Raw genomic sequence first — 26381 nt, forward strand, 5'->3', positions numbered from 1 at the left:
CTTTATTTTGAGGATTAGGGAAGAAGGTTGGCAAACGGATAGGTTGGTTGAGAGCCACACTGGACACCACTTTAGGCACAAAGGAAGGATTAGTCCTGAGGGAGACTCACAGCCATAAGTGCTTGTAGCTCAGACACTCTTCTAGCTGAAGTGATGGCCAGAAGCAAGGCTGTTTTTCCAAGATAGGAATTTTACCTCTGCTGACGCTGCAGGCTCAAAGGGAGGGAGCGTGAGCTTTACCAGTACAAAGTTAAGGTCTCAAGCAGGGGTGGGTGCTCTCCTTGGTGGCCTTAAGTTGTTTGCCCCTCTCAGGAACTGTATGATGAGACGGTAAGAGAAGAGAGGTGGCTCAGTGTTGTAATGAGCCGATATGGCGGAGGCATGAATCTTAATGGAGTAGAAGGATAGGCCTCTGTGGAGTAGATCTGCTAGGTAATCCAGGATTAGATGTAAGGAGCACAGTGCTGTGTCCTCTCATTTAGACTGAATCCAGGAGCAAAACCTTTTCTACTTATCAGCATAGGATTTCCTTGTACTGGGTCTTCTGGCTTCAAGAATGACTTCCAGTACCTGCTTGCTTAGGCTGGTCACTGGGGGGGGGGGGGGGGTGTCAAGGAATAAGCCATGCTGCAAGATTCAGGGTTTGCAGTTGCGGATGCAAGATGCCCCCCCCCTGCTGAGTTAGGAGGGTTGGGAACTAGGGTAGAAGCCAGGATGGCACTGGTGACAGGCTGCACAGTAGTGTGTACCAGTGTTGGCGTGGCCAGTCCAGGGGAATTAGGATTGTCCTTGTTCTGTCCCATCTTATCCTGAGTAATATTCTTGATAGAAGGAGCGGGGGGGGGATACATAGACTGAGAGGTTTTTCCACTGGAAGGATAGGGCATCCACTTTCCAGGCCCAGCTGTGAGGTGCTCTAGTGCAGAATTTGCTGAGCTGGTGATTGCAGGGGGAGGCAAAGCAGTCCACCTCTGGGGTCCCCCATTTCTGGGTTAGAAGGCTGAAGGTGCTGGTATCTAATAGTCACTCGCGTGGGTCTAGGAGATTTCTGCTTAAGTTGTCTACCAGTGAATTTTGCTTGCCTGGCAGGAACTGAGCTTGCAGATGAACATGCATGTCCAAGGCAGTGTTCCACAGGGCCATGGCTAACCTGCAGAGAGGGTAAGAGTAGGTTCCCCCCTACTTGTTGATGTACCACATAACTGCAGTGTTGTTTGTTTCAATTAGCAGGGGTCCCGGTGAGAGTAGGGATCTAAAAGCTGTTAGAGAGTGCTGAACAGCTAGCATCTCTTTCTGGTTGATGTGCAGATGAAATTGACTTTGGTTCCAGTGGCCCTGAATGCACTTGTCATCCATGTGTGCCCCCCAGGCATAGTCTGAGGAGTCTGTGGTCAGGGTCTGGTGGGATTGAGTAAAGGGAAGTCCCTTGTTGTGGTTGCATGCTGCTGCCCACCAAAAAAACTATATCCTTAGACAAGGTATGATAGGTAAGACAGTTTCCAGGTCCTGAGAATGTTAACACCAAAGACTTAAGTACCACTGGAGTTTCCTCATATGCAGTCTGGCATATGGAATTTGTAGAATGCAAGAGGCCATGAACCCTAGGGCCTGCAGGACTTTCCTTTCAGATAGCTGGGTTCTGGTGGCCATTTGAGTGAAGTAGCCTGTCAGGCTTCTTTTTCTGACGTAAGGAATGCCATCTGGGATGCTGTGTCCAAGCTTGCTCCCAGGAATACAATCTTTTAACTGGGGACTAATTTTGATTTCTTTATGTTGATAGTATACCCCAGAGAGGTTAGAAGGTTCTTTACAAATGTCAGGTGCTGCAACAGCTTTTCCTGTCTGAATCAGGCAGTCGTCCAAGTACAGGTAAATTTGAATTTTCCTCTGTCTGCAATAGGCAATGGCTGGATCCAGGCATTTTGTGACTACTCTGGGTGCTGTGGATAAGCCAAAGGGAAGCGCAGAAAACTAATAGTGCACAGATCCAGCCCTGAAACGCAGGTATTTTCTGAACGAGTCCCTGAGAGGGGTGTGCAGATAGGCTTCTTTTAGGTCTAGGGTGGCTAACCAGGCATCTTAGGACAGCATAGGAAGAAGCTACTGAATGGTGAGCATTTTGAATTTTGGTACCACCAGGAAGGTGTTTAAAATGGAAAGATCTAGGATTGGGCGCCAAGTGCCCTTTTTTCTGGGTACCAAGAAAAGTCTGGAATAGAACCCTTGACCTATCTGTTCTGCAGGAACAGGTTTAACTGCCCTTATGGAGAGAAGGTTTGGAACTTGGTTTTGTGCCTCTGCCCACTGGTTTGGAGGAAGGTCTGGGAACTCTTTTGGGGTTGGTAGTGAGTGGAAGTAAAATTTGTACCTCTGGGATACAATGTTGAGGACCCATCTATCTTTGGTGATGGAGGTCCAGTGTTTTGCTTGATGGGCAAGTTTTCCTCCTAAAGGCACGAGCAGCTGGGCAGAGGTGAGCAGTGGAGTTGAGAAGTCCTTGTGAATGCTTTCCATAAGGGGGTGGCTTAGCACTCCCGGTTTTAGAAGTGGAGGCACTCCATTGCTTAGATGTCTGCATACCCAGAGACTATAGTCTGGGTTGTCCGTTTCCCCTGGGTCTAGTTTGAGGTGGCCAACAGGGGACTGGAAAGGACCAATGCTTCGAGGGGGAATGCCTACTGAATTTAGGTGGCTGCATTTGCATGAAATCTTTGAATGTCTGCAAAGATTTAGCTTTTTCTTCCATCATTTTTAGAACCTCTTCTGTTTTGGTGCCAAACAGATTGTCCTTGTTCAAAGGAGTTCCTAGTAATTTTGATTTGACATGGTCTGGCAAGGTCTGCTCCTTAAGCCAAGCATGCCTTCTCAGTACAGAAGCAGTGACTGCTGCCCTGCAAGACGCTTCTAGGGCATCAAAGCCACATTGCAAATTATGCTTACTGACTTGGCTTGCAGAATGCATAAGCTCTTGTAGTTCTTTATTTTCTGCACAGTCTATAAAAGTAGCTAATCTTCGCTTAATAAGTTCCATAATATGTTGCTGGTACTTCAGCATGTGAAACTGGCAATTCAATGCCCTAATGGTGAGAGTTGTAGAGGTGTATACTTTACCTCAGCTGTCTAAAGCTCTGGAATCCCCGTCCGAAGGGGTGGGATTCTTAGCTGTAGTTGCTTTTATACCTTTGGGCCCCGGGGAGAGGACCTCTGGGTCAGCAGTAGGATTTTTGAAAATAAATTTGAGAGAGTCTGGAACTCTGAAGTAACTGTCTGGTTTCCTAGGAACAGGGGACAAAGCATCAGGAGTTAGGCTGGATTCCATAAAGACATCATCCACAACATCCAGAACTGGAGGTATTGCTAAAGGTCTATGTTGTGGCAAATCTAAAAATCCTCGAGTCTCTTTTTGGATGGAGGATAGTCTTGGCATTCCCAGTGGAAATGCTCTATCAAAGTATGTAGTTAGTGTTTCATCAAAAGAAAAATCATCTGGAGGTGAAGCAGAGGGAATGGATTCCTCTGCATCTGAATCCTCATAAGCAGACAAAGACATGTCTTCATATTCAGAAACCTCAGATTCATCAGACTGTGGGTCTATTAAAGCTGCTGGGGACAGGTCTCTTTTCCTCTTAGCAGGGGAAGGCTGTCTTCTCCTAATCAGCATAATCGGGTCTTCTGCCATTTTAAGCATTTGATGCTGTGGCAAGGAAGCAGGTGCTTGAGTTTGGGTTGTCATTTTTTTTAGGCGTAGCTCGTACTCTTGGCCTTAGAAACTCGGTAGTTTTAGACAGAACTGAAGATGCGAAAGAAGTCGGCTTGTGTCAAATATCGGTAGTGCAAAGAAATTCCTCGGAAGCCGGTGCCTGCACAGCGGCTCTGGACCCATCCAAGGTAGAGACATCCGCAGGTTCCGTAATCAAAAGAGAATCCCACGGCATACCGGACTCCAAACGGGTCTCAGTAGGGCCTGCAAATCCATCGAAGTGTGCATCAGGGGCTATGAAAGCACCTCACTGGGTACCTGCGAACCGGAGACTAGCTTAACGGAAGCATCGCCAGCAGTTTTGGACCTGTGCAGTCTGTCTTTATCCTTACGTTTTTTCAGAAGATCTGTAGTCTGATGGCTTACCGAAGCCATTTCATAATATGTAGATGGAGAACGAAAGTATTTAGTGACAATAAGGGCCTGATGAGGAATAGTTCGGAAGTTGAACAAAGCACAAAACCGACAGCGAGATATGTCATGGTCTGGGCCTAAATAGGTGATGCAGTAAGAATGAAAATCTCGGTGTGGTATTTGCTTTCCACAGGCGGGACAACTGTTAACTTTCTGATGGTTAGAGCAAGAAAAAGGGATCCCCAACAGGGTACTTAGCTTTAGAAGACTTCAGGATGATTAAATTCGGAAACGAAAATTCAGGTAGCGGCCGGCCCTCATGCAAACTGCTTCTGCTTCAGGCTCCTCAGCAAGAAAGACTGATGTAATGGCATCGGCTGCCTGTTTTTATACCCCCGACGACCTGACGTCAGTCCTGGAGCGACAGCAACAGACGCAGAAATGCTAACTCTCTGGTATTCGAGCCGACTGAGGGCTACCTGCAAGCAGATAACCCAAGTGTTACTGCTGCAACAGTGAAACACGAAGAACATCCTCAGTATTCAGCACAGCCAAGGACTTCCAATGCAGGAAATCTCAAGTGTTACTACTGCAACACTGAAGCATGATGAACATCTCACCCATGTAAACCAGTTTGTCCGCCTACAAAGAGTCTGGGTGTCCGACTAGTCCAGCGGTGGTTAGTTTTCTTAGAAGAGCCTCAACACCTCAGGGATTTTCAAAGCAGACTACTTAAGAGTTCAGGAAATACAAAGTCCTAGGTGGTTAGAAAATTGCTGAAAAGTAGTCTGGGTGGAGAAAGGGGCTTTCTAAACAAGGCCAAGACAAACAGGCACCACTTTTGACTTCAGTGTTTTAGGCCTCAGTAACTCAATGGATATAGCCTTGGAGACCTTCATTCACAGGCAGGCAAGCAGGTGGGCAACCAAGACCTTCATTCAGTTCCCAACCCAAGACACTGATTCAGTTCCCAAGAATCTCACTGCAAACCAGTATCGAGGAGCCTCTGCCCTCACCCGCTATAATAGTAATGCAGGCATCAGGTGCCAGGGCTCTAGGCAAGACCTCTTGGCAATCGATGAATCAGTGCCTTTGGTCTGGGAGGACAAGTATGTGAGTGCTCACACCAGAGGTCTTCCGAGTAGGTTTTCGCAGAGGCGACCCTCACAGTACTTGATACTGCTGGACCTAAGGAAAATCTTTTTGTACTCCATAAAATGTGAACTAAGACAATTCCATTGCATAGCCTCAGACCGGTTTCTGTACAATGTGCAGCAATGTATACAAATGCAGAGTAAGAGGCTGGCGTCGGTCATGGCACCAAAAATCACCTGGCGCCAGGGTAAAAAAATACTGATACGAATGACCCTACATCGCATATCTACAAATTAGGTTGCATGAAAGAGAAGACCCTAAAAAGACCAAGTCCCAGAAAACCTGCAAAAACATGTATGGTAGACACAACAAGTAAAACATAAACAGGTCTTCAATTTAACAAGTGCAACCACACAAAATCTATTACAAAGGAGCTGTGGTAGAATCAGAAATAGTACCAGAGTATCTCGAACATCAAAAAAATGGTGGCTACAAACTGTACTATGTTCTTCAGCTTCCATTAAAAATATCCTGCAGTGCAGGTAGAATAGAAATGCAGAGTAGGTGGGAGTAGCCCTGAAAAAGCAAATAAGTAGTTCTAAAATGCAAAACATTTGCCATGAACCAGATAACAACTGTGGAAGAAGGCCATGATAATGAGAAGAAAGTACCAGTGACAAGCTCCTTAGCATGATCAAAATAAAATAAAACAACCCCATAGAAATCCACCTGAAATCCACCTGCTTTAGTTGAATGAGGCCTAGCAAAAGAAACAAACAACACATGAAACTGCTAACAAATAATCCTTTTATTTTGGTACCTGAAATAGTTTGTTTTTAGGCAATCTAATGAAACAAACTACTGCCAAAAAAAGAAACAAACAACTTTAATAAACTAATAAAAATCCTTAATCCTGCTTAAAAATATAAATAAAATCAAAAACGTCTTTTCCCAACCAGCATTTAGCCTGCTTTATTAGACCCCTCATAAAAAAATAGGCCTATGAATAGAATTTGGTTTAAAGCTACAACTTATTCCCACATGCACCCTATCCTTATGGAAAATCAGCAATGATACCCTTCCACTACAAAAATTCATCCCAAGCAGTTGTGCGCGGTGCACAAAGGAACAGAGAGTGCAAATTCCTTAGAAAAGATTTCAGTCCAAAGAGACTCGTGAACTCTTTGAGGAGTTAGAGTTTCAAAAAACAAATTGTAAGTTTTTCCTCAAGGAGGTGAGATCCCAAGCAGGGTGTCCAATTCTGTTGGGGCTCTTTCAAGAGCCATGATAAAGAAAAGGCATTGAGGAACTTGAAAACAAGGTGATGTACTCCAAAATAAAGCTGAAATTGCTGCCAGCATGAATCTCAAACTTTAAAGACAAAAAAATCCATAACTCTTCCATATTCCTTGAAGAACACTCAACCTGGCTCTTTTCAACGCTAATAGCGCCAATTGTCCCAAATAAAAAATGTTGAGCCCTGCATACCTTCCTTGGCCTAAGTCTTCTAATAAAAACTTGTTGAGGAGAAGTAAAGGCCGCCGAGTTGAGAAGAGCTGACTTCAGACAGAGAATATAAGTGAGAGAAGGATGAAGGTGACAGATCATTGAGCAGATGGAACTCCTTTGTGAGATAACAGATGAGACCAGAGGTAGAGGCCATCAGAGCTTCTTTAGGCCTGTCTTAGTTGTGGCACAACTGAAAGCGAGGCCAGAAGAGGCTATCTTGGTGTCGCCAGCCCCTGTGAAGTTTGACCTTTTAATAGTACCTTAGGAAGTTTTCCACGCTGTGATCAGGCACCCTTTGTGCAATACTTTGGCAGCTGGTGTGGTGAAATACATGAGCTGTGTGGGACGAAAGTGGTTTAGCCAATATTGTCTGCTATTCATGTCTTACATAGGAGCGAACAGATCTATGTCCTGGGTTCCCATGACACGAGTCTGTCTGAAAAGGATCTGTAGTTTCTCTGCGAAAGGGATGCCATGATTTGTAGAGTTAACACATGCTCTCCCCCAGTCTTGTTGCCTGCTTGCATGACCTTACAGTTGTCTGTTGAAATCAAGCTTAGATGGGTCTCCCATAAAATGTGTGCCTGCCTGCATAAGAGGTGTCCTGCTCTGTCCTTGCTTCACCTGGAATATGTACCTGCTTGTTGAAACTAACCCAGCTGTCACCTGCCCTGCTAACATCTCCTTATGAAAAGCCAGCAATGCTCCTGTGACTTCTCCACTTGTAAACATGTTATTATTCCTCTGGCCAGTCTGGCAGGCCGCTTGTCCTGTATCCACGTCGGAGCCCAGTCCAACTCCCCAAGCAAAAGCGAGGCATATAGATTTACACCACAAGTCCCTTCCACTCTGGCGACATTCCTGGAATTGACAGATGTATACGATGAGCTGAGCCCTTATGCAGTTTGGCATTGTCCAGCACCAGAATGAATGACAGACATTTCTGAAGTCCATTGCAGGACCCATATTTTGAATTCCATTAGGGAACCCCTGATAGTTGATGGAAATGAAGGGCCAGAGTGGAAGATGCCATGAAGGGATGGTTGAAAAGGATAAGATGGTTGATCAGTCTCACTGATGAAATCTTGTCCGTCCTGGACACCTGTAGACTGGACTGTTTGTCACATCACAAAAGACCATAGGGGCACAGACACAGTTATGACATATTCAGATGCTGGCTGATCTTCCTTACACTGGACTTTATTTAAGTTCACAGAATAGGTCTTCCATCTTTGAATTGCTATGAGCAGATTAGGAGCTATAGAAGGTCTTCCTTTTCTTGAGCCAGAATTGAGCGCTTTGCTTTCGTAAAGTAGCAACAGCTTCATGGGAAAGGGCAATGCAGAGAACTGCCATAGACAATGCTTCGAACAACCTAGCCTGGATCTGCCATGAAGGCAATGCAGCTTGAGCGATGGCCAAAATCTCCGCACATCCATGAGTGCTTCCCTGAGACCTGGCAGTGTAGTAGCAGTGAGGTAGCTTGCTTGAATGTAAGATAGTTACCTTGAGGTGAGGATTTGATGAGGTAAATTGGGATAGATAACTCATTTTGAACTAGAATGTCCAGGGATCCAACCTAGGCCCCTAACTGAGTAAGTTGGTCTCCTAGGAAGCCCTTCTTGGTATAGGGCCAGAGCTGATAAAACCTAATGCTTGTTTACTGCCTCTTTTCTTTGTGGAAGCTTTGAAAGGGGCATCTTTGAAAGGAAACTTGTGTGTGAGCCTATCAACTGAATGAGATGAAATAATATGGATAAATGAGTCTTGAACATTCAATGTTCCCCCATCTGTAACAGTCTGGATCCCAACACTCCCAAAGGGCGAGTAATTAAACAGTCTTCTTCTTTGAAAGAGACCAGGTGGAGTCCAAAGGCAGCTGACCTGGAAGTCACTGGAAGAAGTCTGAGCAGGTGGTCTCCCTGACTAGCAGAGTCAGACCCTGTGCTAGGCCCACAGAAGGCTGACACCTACCCCTGGCCCCCTAGGCCCCAGAACCCTGGACCCTGCCCCAGGATATGTCAACCTACCCCAGGCCAATTTCTACTAAGCACTTGAAAAATCTAAAACCGTCTAGCAAGCTGAGAACTCTTCCTAACCGTCTTTGCTTCTCTTTAAATCCCATTTTCTCTGCAAAACAACATCTACGTCCTCCATTAAACAAAAAATCCAAAAGGTATGTGCAACGCAAAGACTAACATAAGCTCCTTCAAAATCCTTGTCTGAAAGACAGCAGCTAAATTAGCCAACACTAATAGAGGAGCCAGCATCAAAGAACAAACCAAGAATGCTCACCCCTCGAGAGGCAAGTATGAACTCAGCCCTGCAAGGCCGGCACTCCATGACCTTCCAGCTCAATATCAACTTTCTTTTACCTCAATACCTTCCGCCAAATTGATTAGATTTTTTTCATTTGTGAACAATTCAAATTTGATCAATTATGCTCTCATGGCTAGAGTGGAAGAAGTATACATTTCTTTCCCCACCTATTCCTCTTTTCTTTCTTTTTGGGTCGTTCCCTTTGCATCTTTTAACAAGGGTGCAAACCACAGAAGTAGTTTCCTGAGAAGCCTTTTCTGTCCGCAGGAAGCTCTTTCTGGGTCCTACTACCTATAATTACAATCCTATATGACCTATCACACCCAGGAGGGAGTGGAGTTAAAAACCCAACAGGAAGGAAGCCTCCACAAAGTTCAGAGCCAACACATCCACCACACTAGGAACTTTGGCTAGCTAAGCTAAGGGCCCTGTCTTTCCTAAAACAAAAATTCCTTGCCTTTTCCTGATTAAAGAGTTCCCCTCATGGTGTGATTCTCCTGGGATGAGGAGAAGCTGTAAGGAAACCCTCAGGAGGGTCAAGAGGGCCAATCAGGAATCATCATAATCATCTAATGTCGAATAATTAGGAAACTCACTGAGAGTCTTCCTGACTCCTGTGAACTAGCTGAAAAACTCATCACCTTCCCCAAACTCACTAGCAAAGGAAGGCCTGTATCAGGCATAGCATAGAAATCTTAATCCCCTTAGTCTGCAAATTTTACATATGTTTAAGCGAGAAGAGCTAGAACCTGGCCACAAGCTGAACTTGGCCTACCTCTAAACACCTCCTAAAGAAAAAAGCCTAACTAGAGCAAGGAAACTACCTTCAGGGACCTGAAGAGAGGACAACAGCCACCTGAAGGCCCCTCAGCCTGGCCTACCTCCTGAGAGGCACTGCCTGTGTAACCTTAGACTCTGCTGAAACTCCCTGACTCTCCTGGCAAAACCTCTGGCGGAACCACTGAGCCTTCTAAGAACAATCGATCCGGGACTGCCGGTTCATCAACCTAAGCTTCATGGTTTGTCCTTGCGAGCATCTTGAATGAATAGGGATGGCATCAGGCATATAATATATACAGCAGCCTCAAACACTAACCCTGCACAACATCCTCCTCTTAATAGTCGTGCTAGCATCGAGCAAAAAGCAAACCAACAACGTAACAACAAGGCCTAAACAAGAGTAAACCTGTGTATGATAATCGAATACGTTATCTACTATACTAATAGCCAGTTGCACCTTTTTTCGGCATCCGTTAAATACTGAGGCAAGAAAAAACCAAAAAAAATGTTCAAACCAAAGCCAAAACCAACTCTGCCCTTTAACTGTTTCGGGGAAATATCTCCGAAGCGTAACCTGCACTCGCCAAGTCTGCGCTGCGACCGCGCGGCAAAAAAAAAAGAGACCATATGACGTCGGGTATGCGCGTGATACCCTGGCGTACATACTGGCGTCTACTGCGCCATGACCCGGCGCGCACCAGCTTCTCTCTGTGGTATACGGGACTGGACGCGGACTATACCCAATAGTCAGGACTGCAGCAATGGAAGACGAAGAACATCTAATGGCATTGGCTTTATTGTCTTAGGAATCCTGTTGCTTGTTCCAGTGAGGTTTCTCAGAATGCTTGTGCTTAGGAAACAGGTTCCTGGGGTCTTGGCTGGTATCACAGTGTGTAACCTGACATATGCCTTCTTTTTCAGTTACAAACTCAGAGCGCTTTATCTTTTCCCTTGATTGTCCTCGCTTCACCTTGAGGGTACTGTTGTTAGGTTTCCATATTGTGATCTGGGTTAAAGGGAAAAAAAAAAAAAAAAGACAGCAGAATTGGGGGGGGGGGGATTAGCTTCCTATAGTCAACATGGTTATTTACTTTAACAAAAACTTCTGGCTCTGACACAGTATCAGACATGAGGAAACTATTATAGCAACAAAAACAAAAAAAAAAAAAAAACTTTCCCAAATGGGATACTTAGCAGTCCTCTGGAATTAGGCTGACAATGCCAAAATCATGCAACCATACCAAACTGTGCAGCAAGAAAGATCTAAACATTGTGTTGGCCAACATTGCTCTTATATCACTGAACAGCTACATCTTTCTTCCTTCTTATATTTTTCTCATGTCTCCCTATTTTACACCATTTCACTCCTCTTTACATACTTTTTTTTCCCAAGTAAATTCTTAGTAACATCACTACACAACTAACTTCCTTTCTCTACTATAGACTACCTGTACGATGTCCCTGTACCTTTCTATTTGCGCTATTTAGGACTCTTGTCCTCTTTCCACACCCTGTGCTAACCTCAATGCTTTACAACACATGTAACCATTGCTTGATTATTTTTATTAAATTTTATTATATTTGCTATTTTTTATTACAAATTTTGCTTTTTGGTGTTGGTGTTTGTAATTGTATTTGTATTTTATCAGGTCTTGGAGCTCATCTCCCCGGGCCTCTACTGAAAATGGACATATATCCAGTTAGACTAACCCGGTAAATGTAAAATAAATAAAAATAAAATGTCCTTGCAATGTACTGGAAGGGAGTCAACCATATCCATTGGTAGAAGGTACAAGCAGACAGGATATCCCATTGATCATGACTACAGTACTGAATAGTATGAGGAACACTTGTGTTCACTATGATATGCTACTTAAGACATTCTTTGATTACACTGTAAGGTGTCCACACATCTTTAGAACATCTGATAATACCTATATGAAGTACCTGGTCGTGCAGTTGCCACAGGTATTTCTCACATACTTCAGCAAGAATTAACATTGCAACACCTCACAAGCTTTTTTTCATCTTTTACCATCTGAAGGAGTCCTCTGTTTCTGCTTCTTTTAAGTCATGGTTTATATAGAGTAGAGTGACTCTGACTGCTTTCAGCATATGTCAGTTTTGTAAATACAGTATATTTAAAATATTAACCATTTTGTACTGTTTTTATGCATGATTAGGCTAAATTGCCAAATAACTCTCAATGAATATATTTATGATGCTCTTGGGTTTAACTGAGAAGCTTATGACCTTCAAGGAACAAAGAACCTTAACTGCTATAACCCATGCTGACATTTTCATCTTCATTGAGAACACAACTCTTCAACTACCACCAGTGAAAAAGCTACATCACCCTTCCTGCTGGTATGCCAACAACAAAGCCCTAATAAGTTCAACATGTGCCATCCATTCCATGCTCTCTAACCTGCTACCAAGACGGTTTCACACCATCTTAACTAGCCCTATAACTACACCATATACAACATGCTGTTGCCTACACAACGTCTCTCAAATTAAAGTATCTTCACCAACCTATACTAACCCTTACCTCTCCTTTTTTCCTCAGTCTAGCATTCAGCTATTTTCTTTGAGCCACAATTCAGACTTGCCCTATGGCAGTGCATTAACCCACCCACACTTTTCTATACACTCCATATGTTAATAGATTCCTTCTGACCTAAACCTGTCAATTCTCCACTCGCAAGTCAAACTTCAACAGCCAGACTAGCATCTGAGTCCTTACATATCCACCACATAAAACTATTCCTTTCATTTCTCTGGCATATTGCACCACTTCAGCACCATCTTATTCTCTTGCTCACTATTACTTCTACATCCTTGTCCACCTGCTTCATTCAACAATATTATAATCCCCTCTCAAGCTCTCTTGCTCAGTTTTAATTTACCTCTTCCACAAAAGGTTTCCTCTTCCCCATTTCCACTAAAGTTCTGCAAGTCAATAGGACCACACATGACATTCCTCCTCCAAGGATTGCCCAATTACACAATTTCACCTCCTGGAATCCTTACACCATTCCGGTCTCTCAGTGATCACTTACAGATAACTCCAAAAATACTACTGGTCAGCCAAAACTTCAACTGTGTTAGAAATGAGGGAGATAATGCCTTCATATGCACAATATGTCCAACTTCAAAACCCCCTGCCCTACTTCTCTACGATCCCCCAATCACTCTCTCTCTCTTATCTGAAGGAATGGGATTGCCCTACATTTTATTCCTTCAACCATAATCTCACCCTCGCAACAGCTTTCAGAGACCTCTTAAGACAGTTCTACCCCCAAAGCAACATTAATCTGCAAACTCCCCTAAACACAGAGTTGCCCTTCTCACTAAAAAACCCAAAAGCCTCTCACTCATTTCCCATTTTATCCTTGCCAACAAAAATTTCACCATCTTCACCACACCATCAAGAGCAAAGTTTGCTGGTTGCCTGCATATTATTGCCAAGAAATGCAAAATTAGATCTGGCAAATCCAAGCCCCCCCCCCATCCCAACACACACTCTCCTAGCAAAGTCATAAATTTCCTATACTACAGTACCGGTTTTCTTTACAATACACAGATTACCACACCTTTCCACCAGTTTTCATTTAACTCCCGAAATGCACAATAAAAGGTGCATCAATCTGGAAGTCGCATCACCTTTACCTCCAGGAGTTTTGCCATAGATAGAATTCTCCAGATTCTAGAACAGTTCCTTCTTAGTCTGTTAATGAAGAGCAGACTCAAAAGCTTTCTCAGAGTCTTTAGGAGACTGCCCCAGTGCTCAGTGAGGTACATACTGTATTGTATGGCAGTACCTGGTAAGCTGCACACTGTGAATGATAATCTGGAGACTCAGAGCAGACCCTGCATAAAACCTTTCTGTCCCACAGATCAAGGTATTCAGACAGCTGACGGAGAAGTTTGCTAGGCAGGTGGAATTGCTGGTCCAGACTGTGGTCAGCTTGCAGCCACCACAGAAGGTACTACCTGACCCATACAGGTATTCTTTACTTTTGTGGATAATGACACACAACACCAAGATAACATGCATGTCAACCTAATCATATTAATTTACTGCAAAATCAGTAGTAGAAAAAACACTGCAATACACCAAATATTTAAAATATGTGCACATATGCTTTCAAGCATAGTATATGCATATTCGGTACGAAAAAGCTCAAAGCACTATTCTGATATCTAGAGGATGCTGAAAGACTTTTCTGTGGTTTGGAAGAGTTAAACTGTGATAGTGTATGAAAACTTATGCTGCAAGCAACTTGGTCATCTAGACATTAAAAACTTTTAAATTTAGCAAAAGCAGTTTCAAAAGGATTAATACAAATCCTATCCCACAAATGCAGCATAAACAACAAATAATTCATAAAACACTACAAATATCGGACTCCCCTGGTAACAAATATTAAATAAATAAAACATATAAAATCATATTTTATGAATGCAACATGAAGTTAATTCATATACACCCACTTGGAAACATGTCTGAACAATTTGACATTTCCATAAATACTATGAAAGGAGGAAAAAATACTTTAAAAATAATGCATGCAGAGCTAATCTACATTTTCATTTACAAAGGACTCCAAGCATTTTCGTAAATGTTTTTTTTTTCAGTTTGCAGATATTCTGTTTACACATTATCTGCATAAGCAGAACACTTGACAGCCAACTAGATGGGCTCTTAGAGTCAGTGGAATGAATGCAAATGCTTATTCTACTTGCTATACATACACATCTTATTAGTGGAACAATTTTGAACATGGAATGAATAACAAGAATGCTAGAAAATTATAAAGCAATGGGAAAATGGATAAAATGGCTGACTAGGGAAACTACAGGTACGAGTAGTGAGGGAAATCTGAAAAATCTAAGGCAGACCTGCTTCTTCCTCCTCCTCGTCCTCATCATCTGAACTTGATGACAAGGGAGTTGGTGCACAGCTAGTTCCATTATTAGCAACACATCCATACTGCATTCCTGTGGAGTGGAGAGCACAAATATAAAAATAACCAACTAAGCAAAAAACGCTTGCCATCATCAGCAAATATGTCAAGTGAAGGTGCTATGAAGGACATGTAGTTCCACATAACACCAGATCACAAATTAATTTTCTGGTTATTACAAAAAAATGGAGTGTTACCATACTTTATGCATATGTGTACCGCACTTTGCTGGTTGTGAAAGACCAATTTATGAACACAGACAAAATGGTTATTAACACTGTTTATACTTCTTCACAAACTGAGCTGAAAGTTCACATAACACTACTATAACAGTTGTGCACCCAGAGTTTTAATTATCTGCTTCTCAATTTCTTTATACAGCTCAACTCAACCTTGTGTTTTCCTATTATCTGTAGAGGTCCAGCAGCAAACCACAACCCATCAGGACATTCTGACCTATGACAGTGGAAGCTGAAAGACACTTCTGCAGGGGAAAAAGGCACTGTTCAGAAAGGTACACTAACTGTTCAAATGACGAATGGGCATACAAACATAAGCAACAAACTGCTAAGATGACAAGTACCTCTCAGATGGCAAAGGAAGAAATTATTCATCAAACTACTTTCAAACCCCAGCAATCTTCCACTCAGCTGCACATCTGGTGATGCAGATTAGAGGAGCAGGTAGAACTTTAAGAATTAAAAGTCTGCTCCCACCACAGGAGCTGCTTGCTTTGCAATTCTGGTGGTGCTGCTGTGGTAGCGTTGTCGCCTCACAGTAAGATGTTGTTCGATTCTCAGCTAGAACGTCTTCTGTGTGGAGACATGCGCGAATGGGCGTACCTTCACTGAAGGTTGTGCGTCGGGGCCGGCAACTCGGCACGCAAAAATCTACTGCCAATCATTAGTGAACCGGAGTTCCGCTGTGGCGACCCCTAACCAGGAAAAGCCAAAAGACACAACACCACCACCACCACTCTTTCCAAAGGTCTTACAAACTAACCCCACACACACACACACACACACACACACACACACACACACACACACACACACACACACACACACACACACACACACACACACACACACACACACACACACACATTTTGGCTCCTTGCTACGACTAGAAAATTTACAGCCAAGAACTTGGGTACAGGTGACTATACCAAACAAGTTAGCCCATCTGAATTAACTTTTTATCTCAAAAAAAAAAAAATATATATATATATATATATATATATATATATATATATATATATATATATATATATATATATATATATATATATATGTGTGTGTGTGTGTGTGTATATATATATATATATATATATATATATATGTGTGTGTGTGTGTGTGTGTGTGTGTGTGTGTGTGTGTGTGTGTGTGTGTGTATATATATATATATATATATATATATATATATATATATATATGTGTGTGTGTGTGTGTGTGTGTGTGTGTATATATATAAAAATATATGTGTGTGTGTGTGTGTGTATATATATATATATATATATATATATATATATATATATATTAAATCAGTGAAAAAAACAAAGAATAGATGTGAAATGTGTTTCTATTTTTCCACACAACTGTAACAAAGCAGTGAAAAAGTACAGTTGTGTACACTTACCATAAATGTAGATGTTAGAGTGTATTCACTGTTGAAGTCATTACATTTGGGTAATCTGCTGGCAGGTTGCCCTCAGTCAGCCTGATTAACAAAGTCTTGGGACCTGCGTCGGTTGCTGTCCCTTCTCCCATGACGTCAGGTCGTCAAGGGTATAAAACATGCAGCAGACACCATTACATCAGTTTTTCTTGCCCCAGATGTCAGGAGTCCCCCAAATGGGGAGCAAAATATATATAATTAAAACACAAAAATATACCTTCAAACAAAAGCAAATACAACAAAGACTTTTGAGCATAGTAAAAGAAAGTAGAGGTATAGTCAGAGAAAAACAGGGGGCTGGAGGAAGGGTAAAGTACAGTTTTGTACCTACCATAAATGTAAAATGTAGATGTTTGAGTGTATACACTGCTGCAGTCATTACACTTGGGTTATCCTGCCGTCAGGCGGTTCCCCAGTCGGCCTGAGTTCAAAAGTCTTGGTTTGGCATCGGTTGCTGTCACCTGCTCCCTGACGTCAGTGTGACAGGGATATACAAGATGCAGCCAACGCCATTTTCTTCAGTTTTTCTTGCCCCGGATTTCAGGTGCCTCTAAATAGGTCGGCAATTCCAATTGCTAATAAAACATACATAAGAAAAGCAAAAAACAACTTTCAGTTACCAGCAAATACTCCCCATAGGTAGTAAAGGGTAGAAGACATAGGTACGTACCAGACAATAAGAGGGGAAGGAGGGAGGGTAACCTGGACTGCAGCAGTGTATACACTCAAACATCTACATTTATGGTAGGTACAAAACTGTACTATGTTCATCGTGTTACACTGCTGCAGTCATTACACTTGGGTAGAATCCCAAAGCTGAGGTAGGGTGGCTGGTTCTATACGGCATTAGGGGTGGCTATAAGGCCCTGCAGCACTGCAGTGGCAAGCCAGCTCTGGATTTAGAGTATAGAGGCAGATGGTAATGCTTGGTGAAGGTATGTACAGAACTCCAAGTTGCTGCTTCCAAAATATCCTTGGTAGGTTCTCCCCTGAGTTAGGCAGTTGAAGTGGCTGTTGCCCTGGTGGAGTGAGATCTAATGCTGCTAGGTACAGGTTTTCCATGGTATGTGTAGCAGAAACATATACAATGTCCTATCCATTTTGAAATAGTCTGTTTTGAAATGGCTTTTCCCTGTGCTCCTGCAGCATATGCTACCAATAATTGCTCAGATTTTCTGAAAGCTTTGGTTTTGTCCAAGTAGAAGCGTAACTGCCTGTGAATGTCCAAAGAATGCAGTAGTCTCCCCCCTTCATTCTGTGGTTTAGGATAAAAAGTTGGCAGGTGAATAGTTTGGTTTAGAGCCACATTGGATACCACCTTTAGCATAAATGTAGGGTTAAGTTCTTAAAGACACCCTGTCCTGGTGGAAAATGAGGAAAGGTTCCACTGCCATTAGTGGCTGTAATTCTGAAACTCTTTGTGCTGATGTAATTGCCAGGAGCAGAGCAGTTTTCCAAGAGATATATTTTAATTCTGCTGTGTTAGCTGGCTCAAAAGGAGGTAAAGTTAGTTTTTCCAAAACAAAGTTGAGGTCCCAAGTTGGAGTAGGTGCTCTACAGGGCGGTCTTATGTTTTTAGCCCCTCTGAGGTACTGTTTTAACAGAGGATTAAAGAAAATTGGTGGATCCGTGTTGTAATGAGCAGAGATGGCAGAGGCATGGATCTTGATGGATGAGAAGGAGAGGCCTTTGTCCAGCATCTCAGTTAGTATTGTAGTATCTGAGGAATGTTTGGGACAAGAGGGTCAAGGCTGTGAGCTTGGTTCCAGGCACAGAATCTCTTCCATTTATCCGAATAGGCTTTCCTGGTACTAGGCCTTCTGGCATCCAGAATGACATCCATAACAGCTTTGGAAACAGGCATTGCTTGCTTGACTAAGGAATCTTCCATGCAGCTAGGTTTAAGGTCTTTAGCAGGCTGTGTAGTATTTGATTGTTATGCTGAGTCAGCAGATGTGGGATTTGAGGCAAAATCCAGGGTGGTTCTTGTATTAAGCTCCTTAAGATTGGGTACCAGTGCTGCCGTGGCCAGTCTGGTGCAATCAGGATCATCTTTGGCTCTTCTTGCCTGGCTTTTATGAGTACCTTTGGCAGGAGAGGTAGTGGTGGGAAAGCGTATACTTGTAGGTTCTCCCAGCTGAATTAGAGGGCATCCACTTTCCATGCTTGCAGACGGTAACTCCTTGTGCAGAATTTTTGTAGCTGGCAGTTTACTGGGGATGCAAACAGATCTATGTCCAGGCTCCACCATTTCTGTGTTATCATTCTGAATATTTGTGAATTCAATTCCCATTCGTGGGGATCCATGATGTTTCTGCTTAAGTCGTCTGCCAGTGTGTTTTTCTCTCCTCGCAGGAATTGTGCTTGCAGATGAACTTGAAGGTTTATAGCCGTGTTCCACAAGGTCATGGCTTGTCTGCATAGGGGGTAGGAGTGAGTGCCCCCTTGCTTGTTTATGTACCACATAACTGTGGTGTTGTCTGTCTTTAGCAGTAGTTGTCCTGGATGCAGCAGGTCCATGAAAGCTACAAGGGCATTTTGTACAGCTAGCATCTCTTTCTGATTGATGTGAAGATGCCTTTGTTCTGCGGGCCACGTGCCCTGAACACATTTGCCTGTCATGTGTGCTCCCCAGGCGTAATTCGATGCATCTATTGTCAGTGTTTGCCTGGCTGTGGATTGTGTAAAAGGCTGTCCCTTGTTGAGGTGACAAGCTTGAGCCCACCCATTGAAACTCCTGTTGAAGGCAAGGGATTAGTGGTATAACTGTTTCCAAACTTTGACAGTGTTGAGACCATACATTCTTTAGGTACCATTGTAGTTTCCTCATATGCAGTCTGGCATATGGAATTAGTAGTATGCAGGATGCCATGTAACCCAAGGCCTGCAGAATTTTTCTTGCAGGAAGTTGGGTCTTTGTTGCCATCAATTCAAAGTACTGAGTCAGTTGTCCTTGCTTGTCTGGCATGAGATAAGCCATCTGGGCCGTTGTGTTCAAGCTGGCACCCAGGAATATAATCTCTAGTTTTGAGTTCTTTTCGTTTACTGTGTACCCCAGGCAACTTAACTTTTTTACGAACGCCAGTTACTTTAGAAGAATGTCCTTGCTCTCTGCTTGAATCAGGCAGTCGTCCAGGTACGGATAAATTTGAATTCCCTTCTGTCTGCAAAATGCAATTACTGGTGCCAGGCACTTTGTGAAAACCCTGGGTGCAGTAGATAAGCCAAAGGGCAGTGCAGAGAATTGGTAGTGCATTGAACCAGCTATGAATCTGAGGTATCTTCTGCAGTTTTATCTGATAGGGACATGCAGGTATGCCTCCTTGAGGTCCAAAGTCACAAGCCAAGCTTTCTTGCCCAGCATGGGAAGAAGCTGCTGTAGTGTCAACATTTTGAATTTCGGAACAACCGGGTAAGTGTTTAGAGATGAAAGATCCAGAATGGGCCTCCAAGCTTTGTCCTTAACAGTCTTGAATAAAACCCTTGTCCTTGTTCCTGTGATGGTACCTTTTGAATAGCTCTCATATCCAGGAGTGCTGTAATTTATTTTTGAGCCTCTGCCCATTGATTTGGTGTCATATTTGGCATTCCTTTTAACCTTGGCAGAGTGTGAAATTGGAACCTGTAACCTTGAAATACAATGTTGAGAACCCATTTGTCTTTGGTGATCATTTGCCAATTGTGGATGAAGAGTGTCAGTTTTCCTCCCAAGGGGGCTGCCAAGAGGGATTTGCTTGGCAGCTGTAGTGGGACGTCATTGGAGCTGCTTTTTATATGGTTGGGGCCTGTCTTCTCTTTCTTTCTGGCCTGATGCAACCCACTGTCGAGGCCTGTAAGGACCTTGTGTTTGACCTCTACCTCTTGGACGTCTGTATCTTCCCCTTTGAGGTCTGTCTGCAATTGGAAAGGACCAATTCTTAGTTGGCCAGTTTCTGATAAATCTAGGAAGCTGAACCTGTAAGAAATCCTTCATCGTTTGCATAGATTTTGCATTATCCTCCATTTTCTTTAATACCTCTTCTGCCTTAACTCCAAATAACACATCCTGCTGCAAAGGTGCATCCAATATGGTCTGGTAACATATGTTCTTTTAACCAAGCATGTCTTCTGACAGAGCCTGTAACTGCTGCTCTGCAGGAGGCCTCTAGAAAATCAAAACCACATTGCAAAGCATGCTTTCCCACTTGTTCATCTGCATCCAATAAATCCTGCATTTCTTTAAAATTAGGAGGATCTGATTCTGGAAGCATTTTTTGTTTTAACTGAGACAGTAAAAATTGCTGATATTTTAGCATGTGAAACTGGCAATTTAAGGCTCTCATTGCTAAAGTTGCAGATGTATATACTTTACTTCCCCATCTGTCTAATGCTCTGGAATCTCTGTCAGAGGGAACTGGATTCTTGGCTGATGAGGCCTTAACTCCTTTGGGTCCCTGAGAAATAGTTTCAGGGTCAGCTACAGGGCTTTTATACAGAAATGTATGTGAGTCAAGGACTCTGTAGTATCAGTCAGGTTTAACAGGGGCTGGAGGTAAGGAATCAGGATTTAAGCTGGATTCAGTATACACATCATCCACAATATCTAACACTGGTGGAATAGCAAGGGGTCTGTATTGAGGTAATAAAAGGAAGTCTCTGAGCCTTTTCTTGGATTCTGAGTAATCCTGGCCTTCCTAGTGGAAATGCTCCCTCATGGTATGTAGAGTTTCCCCAAAGGTGTAGTCCTCAAGCTGTGAGGCTGATGGAACTGACTCCTCAGCATCAGATCCTCATAAGGGGGTAAAGAGTATCCTAGGTCTGAGGATGAATCAGAAGAGAGATGGACACCTGGTCGGATGAGTCATAGTCTGCATCCTGTCTAGGCCTTTTATCAGGAGGGGGATGGGACCCCCTAGGGTTACCACCTGTCCCACTTTGCGAGGGACAGTCCCTCTTTGGGCAGTTGTGTCCTGACCAAAAATATTAAAAATGGCAAATGTCCTGAGATTGTAGGACATAATTATGTCCCATATGTAATGTAATATTTGCATAAACTAGTTATTTCTGTAACTAAAATACCTACATGTTACAAGAAACAGGATAAGCAACTAAACTGCTATAAGAATAAGCTTATATTTAGGCAAAAAAGGAAAGTTCTATCCTTTGTACTGACCGTGGGTTTGTGTCGGCCTGTAAAATCTGATGTCCCGAAAATGTCCCACTATGGCCATTTGAAAAGGTAGCAACCCCAGGACCCCCTGATCAGAGTGATTAGGTCTTCGGCCATTTTGAGCATTTGTTTCTTCGGTATGGAGGCCTGTCCTGGAGAATGCTGTATTTGTTTCTTTGGTTTTAAAGGAGGCTTAGACTTAGCTGAGGGTTTAATGCTTAACTGAGCAGGTCTGAAGACACCCTCTGAAGCTGTGGGTTGCTCAGCTACTCCGGATCCCTCTGAAAGGTTAGTCTCAGTAGGCTGAATAACTTGTGCATCCGAAGGCCCAGCCATCTCCACGTGGGAGTCAGAGGTGGCCTGTGGTTCTACAGAAGCAGTCATCCAGGGCTGCGAAGGCACCTAGCTGAAAACCGGAGCACCGGCGACTGGCCTAGAAGAGGCTTCGTCATCAGTTGTGGGCCTCGGATGCCTATCCTTCTCTTTACGTTTTTTGTGTAATCCGGTCGTCAGAAGTTCCGACGGCATGGTATAATTGAATTTTCTACCAAAATAATGTCGGGCAAAATCAAACCGACATTTAATAGTGCACTTGTTAAACCTAGCACAAAACCGACATCGTGGTCTGGGCCTAGGCATGGGATACAACAGGAATGGAAATCCTTATGAGGTATTTGCTTCCCACAAGAAATACAGTTATTAACTTTTACTGACATTGGTCTGAGGCAAGAAAAAGTTTCCCCAACGGGGTACTTAGCTTTGTAGAAGACTTCGGTTCTGGATTCGGAATGAAAATCTCAGGAGACAGCCGACCGGCACTTGCGAACTGATTTTGCTTCGGGCACCGCGCGGCAAGAAAGACTGAAGAAAATGGCATTGGCTGCATCGTATATACCCCTGTCGCACAGACGTCAGGGAGGAGGCAACAGCAACAGACACCAGACCAAGACTTTGGAACTCAGGCCGACTGGGGAACCGCCTGACAGCAGGATAACCCAAGCGTAACGACTGCAGCAGTGTAACATGATGAACATCCAGGACTGCAACAGTGAATACACTCGAACATCTACATTTATGTTAAGTGTACACAACTGTACTATGTTCGTGTTTCACTGTTGCAGTCATTACATTTGGGTAGATTCCCAAAGCTATGGTTGGGAGGATGGATTTATACAGTATTAGGACCAGCTATAAGGCCCTTCAAAAAAGCAGTGGCAAAGCCAGCTCAGGATTTAGATAAAATTGGTAAATGATAATGCTTGGTGAAAGTATGAACTGAACTCCAGGTAGCGGCTTCAAGAATATCCCTGGTAGGAACACCTTTGAGAAAGGCTGTTGAAGTAGATGCCGCCCTGGTGGAATGAGATCTGATCCCCTGGGGGATAGGTTTTCCATGGTGCTTATAACAGAAATGAATACAATGGCTTATCCATTTAGAAATGGTTTGCGTTGAAATAGCCTTCCCCTCTGCCCCTGCAGCAAATGCTACCAGCAGTTCAGATTTTCTTCGAGATTTAGTCCTGTCCAAGTAGAACACAAGTTGTCTGTGTACATCCAATGAATGCAGAATCCGCTCCCCCTTGTTCTGTGGATTGGGAAAGAAAGTTGGTAAATGAATGGACTGATTAAGAGCCACACACGATACCACCTTGGGCATGAATGATGGATTGGTCCTGAGCGACACCCTGTCCGCCCGCATGAAAGATGATGAAAGGCTCCACTACCATAAGGGCCTGTAATTCAGATATCCTTCTAGCTGAAGTGATTGCTAAAAGGAAGGCTTGTTTTCCAGGAAATAAATTTTAAGTTTGCAGTAGCAGCTGGCTCAAAAGGAGGTAGAGTGAGTTTCTCCAATACTAAGTTAAGGTCCCAGGCAGGGGTTAGAGCTCTCCTGGGTGGTCTAAAGTTTTTGGCACCTCTGAGATACTGCTTTAGAAGAGGATGAGAGAAGGGGGGGTTCTGTATTGTAATGAGCTGAAATGGCTGAGGCATGGATTTTTATGGAAGAAAAAGACAGGCCCTTGTTTAGCATCTCGGTTAAGTATTGCAAAATCTGAGGTAAATTAGGCACAGCTGTGCTCATCCCTTGAGATGGATTCCAGGCACAAAATCTTTTCCATTTGTCAGCATAAGATTTTCTAGTACTTGGTCTTCTCGCTTACAAAATGACATCCATCACAGGTTTGCTGAGGGATGCGAAGGGGAATTTAAGTGATTAGCCACGCTGCAAGACTTAATGTTTGGAGCGGAGGGTGCAGAATTTGGTTCTCCTGCTGAGACAGTAAAGGAAGGTGTCTGAGGCAGGTGCCACGGTGAAATGTGTGGCACACTACACAGGAGTGGGTACCAGTGTGGCGAGGTCAGTCTGGAGCAATCAAAATCATTTTTGGTTTGTCCTGTTTGACTTTTAGTAGAACTCTGGAGAGCGGAGGCAGAGGGGAAAGGCATAGACTGACAGGTTTTTCCAGCTGAAGGACAGAGCATCCACTTTCCAGGCTTTTTTGTGATGAGTTCTTGTGCAAAATTTGTCCAACTGGTAGTTCTGGGGTGAGGCAAAAAGATCTATGCCTGGGTTCCCCCATTTGCGTGTCATGGTGAAAATGGTTCCAGTTTCCATTTGCGTGGGTCCATGAGATTTCTGATTAGTTTGTCTGCCAGAACATTCTGCATTCCTGGCAGGAATTGAGCTTGTAGTTGTACTTGGTAGCTCAAGGCCGTGTTCCACAATGCCATGGCTAGTCTGCAGAGGGGTAGGTATGTGTACCCCCCTGCTTATGTACCACAACTGTGGTGTTGTCCGTCTTTATCAGTAATTGTTCTGGATGAAGGTAGTCCTTGAAGGCTATCAGTGCATTCTGTACAGCTAGCATTTCTTTTTGATTGATATGAACGTGCATTTGATTTGGGCTCCATTTGCCCTGAATGCACTTCCCTGCCAGATGAGCCCCCCCATGCGTAGTCTGATGCATCTGTAGTTAGGGTATGGGCGGCAGGAGGTGGTGTGAATGGCAGTCCCTTGTTTTGGTGGCAGGCCTCTGCCCACCATAGGAACTCTACGCGCAGGCAAGGTATGATAGGAATCATTGTTTCCAGGCTGTGACAATGTTGACTCCATAAACTTTTTTAAGTACCACTGAAGTTTCCTCATATGCAGTCTTGCATATGGAATTAGAAGAATGCAGAAGGCCATGAACCCCAAGGCTTGCAGTATTTGCCTTGCAGATAGTAAGGATATTTGTGGCCACCTGTTTGAAGTAAGTCACCAAATGAATTTGCTTTTCTGACGTAAAAAATAGCCATCTGGGCAGTTGTATTCAAGCTTGCACCCAGGAATGCAATTTTTTGAGAGGGCACCAGTTGAGATTTATTTTCGTTTATGGTGTACCCTAGATAGGTTATTACTCTTTTTACAAACGCCAGATAATTTAGAAGAATGGCCTGGTTTTCTGCCTGAATTAGACAACCATCCAGGTATGGATATATTTGAATATTTCTTTGCCTGCAAAATGCAATTAGTGGAGCCAGGCACTTTGTGAATACCCTGGGCGCAGTAGACAAGCCAAAGGGCAGTGCAGAGAACTGATAATGTATGTAGCCTGCTTTGAAGCGTAGGTATCTTCTGCAAGATTCCCTGATTGGGATATGCAGGTAAGCCTCTTTTAAATCTAGAGTTGCCAACCAGGCATCCTTGCCTAGCATAGGAAGTAACTGAAGAGTCAGCATTTTGAATTTTGGAATGTCCAGAAAGGTGTTTAGAGTGGACAGGTCCAGAATTGGACGCTATGATTTGTCTTTTCTGGGTACCAGGAAAAGTCTGGAATAGAAACCTTGTCCCTTTTCCTCTTCTGGTACTAGTTGAATAGCCCCCATGTTTAGGAGGGAAAGTACTTGTTTCTGATCCTCTGCCTATTGATTTGGGGGCAGGTCTGGCCACCCGTTTGGAGTTGGCAGCGTGTAGAAATGAAATCTGTATCCTTGGGACACTATTTAAAACTCATTTGTCCTGGGTTATAAGTTGCCAGTTGCTTGAATGAAGAGCCAGTTTTCCCCCCAAAGGGGTGGCCGAGAGGCACGTGCTTGGTAATTTTAAAGGGAAGTCATTGAGACTGTTTATCATAGGGTGGTCCTTTGTTGTTTCCAGATTTCGAAGTGGAAGCACCCCATTGCTTGGTTCTGAAAGTCCCTTGGGACTGAAACCTGGTGCTTTTGGAATGTCTGGGTTTGGCTGGAGTGGCTCTGGAAGGAGTTGGAAAGGACCAGTTCTTAGTAGGCCAGTGCCTACTAAATCTAGGAGGTTGTACTTGTAAGAAATCTTTCACAGTTTGCATAGATTTAGCTTTATCTTCCATCTTTTTTAGTTCTTCAGTCTTATTGCCAAACAGGCGGTCCTGCTGTGAAGGAGCATCCATCCAAAAGTTCTGCTTCAACATGATTAGGCAGAGATTGCTTCTTAAGCCAAGCATGCCTTCTAAGCACAGAACCAGTAACAGCAGCCCTGCAAGAGGCCTCTAAAGAATCAAAACCACATTGCAAAGTATGTTTGCCAACTTGTTCGGCTGAATGCAATAAATCCTGTACATCTTTATTCTCCACACAGTCTGAAATCAACATAATCTTCTGTTTAAGCAGTCACATGATATGCTGTTGATATTTTAGCATATGGAATTGACAGTTTAAAGCCCTGATTGCTAAGGTTGCAGAAGTATAAATCTTTTTACCCCATCTATCCAGTGTCCTGGAGTCTCTATCAGGAGGGGTAGGATTTTTA

General features: G+C 43.4%; 1 protein-coding gene across 5 annotated transcripts in view; it reads right to left on the reverse strand.

Annotated features, from left to right (window-relative positions):
- The window catches only part of LOC122793381 (protein transport protein Sec24B-like), a 2932722-nt gene that overhangs the window by 2495583 nt on the left and 410758 nt on the right, over window positions 1-26381 (reverse strand). For 3 of the 5 annotated variants that reach the window (XM_044061340.1, XM_044061338.1, XM_044061337.1), the window contains exon 4: window positions 14723-14821. The exons of the other annotated variants lie outside the window; for them this stretch is intronic. In XM_044061340.1, the coding sequence (XP_043917275.1) occupies window positions 14723-14821 (99 nt within the window). The remainder of the gene's footprint in view (window positions 1-14722; window positions 14822-26381) is intronic. 5 annotated transcript variants of the gene reach the window in all.

The sequence above is a fragment of the Protopterus annectens genome, chromosome 2.part0, assembly GCF_019279795.1.
Source record: "Protopterus annectens isolate FY-2018-M chromosome 2.part0, PAN1.0, whole genome shotgun sequence".
Classification (NCBI taxonomy): domain Eukaryota; kingdom Metazoa; phylum Chordata; order Ceratodontiformes; family Protopteridae; genus Protopterus; species Protopterus annectens.